General features: G+C 45.5%; 1 protein-coding gene across 1 annotated transcript in view; it reads left to right on the forward strand.

The window, feature by feature from the left end:
- The window catches only part of bace1 (beta-secretase 1), a 16,045-nt gene extending 11,680 nt beyond the window's left edge, over window positions 1–4,365 (forward strand). Inside the window, exons 8-9 of the mRNA XM_084438630.1 lie at window positions 1,397–1,568; window positions 2,321–4,365. Of these exons, the coding sequence (XP_084294756.1) occupies window positions 1,397–1,568; window positions 2,321–2,565 (417 nt within the window). The 3' untranslated portion in view covers window positions 2,566–4,365. The remainder of the gene's footprint in view (window positions 1–1,396; window positions 1,569–2,320) is intronic.
- Window positions 4,366–6,004: the final 1,639 nt, after the last annotated feature.

Genomic DNA, 6,004 nt, shown 5'->3' on the forward strand with positions numbered 1-6,004 from the left:
GGCTAGCACCTTGCATGGCTGTGAATGTGTGTGTGAATGGGTGAATGAGAGGCCATTGTAAAGCACTTTGGATAAAAGTGCTATATAACCATATTACCATAAAAAGTGTAACGGAACATCCTTCAAGTCGCACTGAAATGAGCATTCTGTCCCATTTTGATTCACATAATTGGTCATAGTGTTCATCTATTCAACGATGTATGCCAAAACAATTACAAAATGTTCGGGCTAGCTAGCTTCGGGGCTCAAGCGCACGACACGGAAGGCAGAAAAACTCTGCCCAGCAGGGCGTTTATTCAGAGAGCTGGGAAGGGAGGTTGCGCAGAGAAGCTCAGGTCGGGAGCCTGGCGGGCTGATGGTTGTGGCTGGTTGGAGTAGCGGCGGGTGTGAGCCGAGAGATGGGCAGGCAAGCCGGATCACTGCAGCTGGTAGTTCTGGAGGGACACGGAGAGACGGGTAAGTCTTGGGACATGAAAACAACAAAACACACATATACGACACATATACGGACTGCACTATGTGGCCGGCTAGCGCGGGTACTTGCCAGGCGATTCTTTGGGAAGATCTGGCGATGAATGGCTGGAGAAACCGGCTTCTTGTAGGCAGAGGGGGTTAATGAGAAGGTGGCAGCAGGTGTGCAGTGATCCTTCCGTAAGCTCATTCGCCCATCAGCTCAACTCATATCACCTGTGTCGGTGGAGCGCGCGCAGTGCCCGTGCCGAGCTGCAGGGGGCGTGTGAGGTAGGTACAGAGGTGGAGAGGCGGAGGAGGGGGGCGTGCGTGGAGGTGAAACCGTAACACAAAATTCTACTTTTGTTGTAATCTTTTATCAAAGTATATAATTTCTTACTTCCTGGAAAACGGTAGGTCACGTGCAGTGACGACAACAGGTACCTTCGATTTTAGGCCAATAATCTCACGACATCCACCCGTCAATCAACGCTATCCTTCTATCCAATCTCTCTTAAGTTCTTAAAACCCGTCCACTTGTCAATGTTCCAATCAAATTCCTCTAAACATATGTCCCACCCTCATAGCTTGTTTGCGTCGGAAATACATCAAACTATGGAAGTTAGATGATCTCAAACGTCCGTTTCAGTGCGACTTTAAGTGTGATTTAGTGGATCAGGCCTACATTGTTTGAATATGGTCTATTTATAGTGGCCGGAGGCTGAGCAGCCATCAGCCACTATCGGAGCCCAGTTCAGCTGATAACCATAGCTTTACAAACGTCCTGTTGGCGCCGATTAATCTGCAAAACCGGTTGACCTCTAGTAAACACATACACACACACACACACACACACACACACACACACACAGGGGCGCATACACACATGCTAGGTCTCGGTGCTATGTCATCATTACCCCCCCCGTGTTACCACGCGCCCCTGCAGCAGTACTTGCGTCCCGTGGAGGACGTGGCGTCGGCCCAGGAGGACTGCTACAAGTTCGCCGTGTCCCAGTCCAGCACGGGCACAGTGATGGGCGCCGTCATCATGGAGGGCTTCTACGTGGTCTTCGACCGCCAGAGGAAACGCATCGGCTTCGCCGTCAGCACCTGCCACGGTGAGGAGGGAGGGGAATTTGGGGGGAGGAGAAGGAGGGGGTGGAGGGAGAGATGGGAGGGTGGAGGGAGGGAGGGAGCGATGGACGGAGGGAGGGATGGAGGGATGGGGGGAGGAGAAGGAGGCAATGGGGGTGGAGGGAGGGAGGGATGGAGGGAGGGAGGGAGGGAGGATGTTCGGATGAGAGGGGTAAGAGTAAAAGATTTATGTCAGCGAGGTACCTCCCATGATCTTACGGATGATCTTACGGATGGAGGGAGGGAGGGATGGAGGGATGGGGGGAGGAGAAGGGAGGGGTGGATGGATGGGGGATGGAGGGAGGTAGGGATGGGGGAGAAGAAGCAGGCAATGGGGGTGGAGGGAGGGAGGGAGGGAGGGAGGAGAATGTTCAGATGAGAGGGGTAAAAGGAAAGGAAGTGTGTTAGTGAGGTACCTCCCCTGCAACAGTACCCACGATCTTATGGACCACGGAGCTTGCACACTCACACTGTTGTGGCGCTGGGAGTAAATCCCCTTAAAAGTTTCTAATGAAGAATAACGTTCTCCCGTGCACACTTTTTCTCTGCTTTTTAATCAGTCAATGTTTCAGTTTCTACCTTCATCTTCGACAGATTTTTTGTCAACCCCGCCTTGTTATCACACAGTGTATCTATCAAGGTAGGTGTCTTTACCAGTCCGCTACTTCTCTGCTTATTCCCCCCCCCCCCCTTCACCTGTCTCCGCCCCCTCCCGTCCCGTCTCGTCCAATCCCAGTGCACGACGAGTTCCGCACGGCGTCGGTGGAGGGCCCCTTCCACGGCCTGGACCTGGAGGACTGCGGCTACAACATCCCGCAGACGGATGAGTCCACGCTCATGACCATCGCCTACATCATGGCGGGCATCTGTGCCCTCTTCATGCTCCCGCTCTGCCTCATGGTGTGCCAGTGGCGCTTCTCACGCTGCCTGCGCCCGCCGGGGATGGGGGACTTCGCCGACGACATCTCCCTCCTTAAATGAGAGGGGGACGAGATTTAGGGACACACAGACAGGATATATACGGGGAAGAGATTTAGGGACACACAGATAGGATATATACAGGGAAGAGATTTAGGGACACACAGACGAGGAACAGATTTAGGGACATAGACAGGATATATGGGGAAGAGATTTAGGGACACAGGATATACGGGGAAGAGATTTAGGGACACAGACAGGATATAATACGGGGAAGAGATTAAGGGACACACAGACAGGATATAATACGGGGAAGAGATTTAGGGACACACAGACAAGATATAATACGGGGAAGAGATTTAGGGACACAGACAGGATATACGGGGAAGAGATTTAGGGACACACAGACAAGATATAATACGGGGAAGAGATTTAGGGACACAGACAGGATATACGGGGAAGAGCTTTAGGGACACACAGACAGGATATATACGGGGAAGAGCTTTAAGGACACAGACGAGGAGGAGAATAAGACGATTTGAGTATAGGAAAGAAATGGACTTAATAAAAGAGGAATGGTCATCATTACACAAATGAGAACACATGTATCTAAATACTACAGTATAAAATAGACATGGGCATTAATATATAGGGCAGACATGTATATGAATCACACAGGACAGGAGTGGAATGGACATACTGTAACTACATACAGTATTTAGGAGATATATGGATGTAGTGTAAATGCATAGTCTCCTGTTTAGGACAGGCGTGCCCTTCTGGAATGGGAGATGGGTCTTATGGACGAGTGTGATGCAACAGGTGGTTTGGTGACCATCAGCCTCACATAACTTTTGTAATGGAGGGTGACATTGGATGGAGGATGGGGACATTGGGAGGAGCTCCGTGACTTGAGGATCCACTAACTATGATTTGACTGGTATAATGATATGGTCGCCCCTGGGTGAGGGGGGGTGTCCTCCTGTGGTCAGACAGTGGATAGGTTTGTTGATCGAAGGGCATGATATATGGATATGTATATATGTGTGAGCGTGCGTGCATGTGAGTGTGTGAATATGTGTGTTTGTATGAGAGAGAGATTGTGAATCTGGGATTGTGTGAGGTATCATTATCCATCTGCATATGATTGAAAAAGAACAAACAGTTGACCTAGAAAAGAAGTCTTGATTTCTGAATTTTTTTGTCAGTACTACCAGCAAATACCTACTGCAGTCAGTGCTACATCAGTTTCAAATATCAGATTCAATCAATTTTTTGGGTGTATAAACTGTGTATATACTGTAATACAACTAATACCAGTTGACACTTTTATATGGTTATTGTTGATTTATGTATATAATATTGTTGGTGCATAAACTACTACTGCACAGGCACATAACACACACACACACACACATCAGACTGACCCTAAAACCCACCAAATATGAAGAAAATCCTCGACACACATCATTGCAATCAGTCATATCCCTGCACCCTACATTCAGACATAATCTGACCTTCCATCCCAAACCCACACACAATCTAACCCTCCATCCCAAACCTGCCTCTGGTTCCCATCTCCAATGAACTTTTGTTCACATAAAATAATTCAAAAGAATAAAAAATCAATAATCATTTTAGTACCATATCACTTAATACATATATTCAGTCCTCTCACATCTAGCCTGCTGTATGAATGTCTAGAAGTGAGTATCGGCCAACCTGGTAAAAAAGGCACATCCATCATTTGGGAAACACTAAAACAATAATGCATTACACTGAGGGACATACTGTACTCTGTCTCTGAGCTGCTGTAAATAGATGAATCCAGAAATGTATATCTCTCTATCTGTCAATTACACCTGGCGCTGACAGTGGATACAGTATCAATAAAGTACCTAATATAACTGTAGCCTACCTGTCTCTGTCTCAGTCCTGTGCATGACTCTCTATCGCTCTCTGCTGGACAAAGCTGAATCTTGCCTAAAATGATTCTATATGGCGTCACATTTATGTCAAAAGTCAAGAGTGCGTAAAACACACTCACCGGCAGATTTTTATTTCACACGCGCAGATATTAACAGCTCACTCATACGATATCACATCAGAATATAGGGCTTGTTTATATTTTTTTGACTGACTGCATTACAGTAACCCCTCTACCTCATTACCTCACATCAGAACCATTTTAAGATACACAAATAACCCAAATTCAAGGCCCAGGGCCATTAAAGGTAAAGAGAGAGCACGGGTATGTTTTAATGTAGGCCTTTATTCATATTTCAGGATTTGTGAGAACCAGGTCATAGCACAATTCAACACCAGGTATTCCCATCAACCCACAAGTTGCTGTAATCTATGTATAAAAATGACTATACCAACTTGAGAGAGAAACAGAGAATCAGACCATCCTGACTGGAATATAGGTGTGATTGGAGTCAATCGACAGGAAGGGAGATAACTGCATCCCCAAAGTATGGAATCTGGTGTACAGTCTACGGCAGAAGAGTGGAACATCACACACCTTTGCAATCCATTGAAACTAGACTGTTAGCCGCTTAGAATTGTTCAAAATATGCATTTTATGTCCAAATCCAGCAAACAAAGTTGCACAGAAATCATTCACCATTTATTAATTTATTAAAAATCTTTCATTACAAAAGTACAAATAATTAAGAAGGGTTTGAGGAACAAAAAAAAGGAAAAGAAAAAACACTTAAAATTACTACTTCAGGACATCAACACAAACAGACACGTCATGACTCTTCCTTAATTGGTGTACAACCAGAGAAAAAGCTGTTTTGGAAGCTGGCTGACTTGTTTTTTCTTCTTCAGGATGCTGGCCATCTTACTCATCCTCCCTCATCCTCCTCTTCCACTTCCACTTCAGTGAGAGGTTTCCTCTCCAGTCTCAGGTCTGTAGGCAGGTGTCCCATGTCTCCTATCTCCTTGAGCACCTGTAAGAACATAGAAAATTAATATATGCCATATCTAACCAAGTTTAAAGGCATGTAAATTATGTTTCTTGAACAAATATTGGTTGGTCTGTATAAAGTTTTAACCTGCATCTGTAACCTGCATCTGTATACTAATGACACTGGGGTACGCTACTGCCTCCACAGTTGACGAGACCTCTGTCTGTCTGTCTGTGCAGTCTGTATTTACAGGAAATCCTTTGTGGAATTTAAATTACTGTTAAAAGCTAGACGGTGCTCATATTGAACAGGTCCCTGTATTCAAATAGCTGGGTATATGAATAAACATAAGCTTTCCTTCAAAGAGGATAAAGACAAGTTTAGAGTAAAAAATGGCTTCTTATATAGAAAATGGTCATGCTGCTGAGAAATTATTTGAGTCCAATTTCATGCCGGTTCTTGATTATGTAGACATTATTTTTGTAATATGTTTTGTAATTTTGCAAATTGCAAATAGACATCTTTAAAAGCGTATGTGTGGTTGGATGCATTTCTTAGAAAAAGAGGAAAAGCGCACAACTCCTGAA

The sequence above is a fragment of the Borostomias antarcticus genome (genome assembly GCF_949987555.1).
Source record: "Borostomias antarcticus genome assembly, chromosome: 1".
NCBI classification, from domain to species: Eukaryota; Metazoa; Chordata; class Actinopteri; order Stomiiformes; family Stomiidae; genus Borostomias; species Borostomias antarcticus.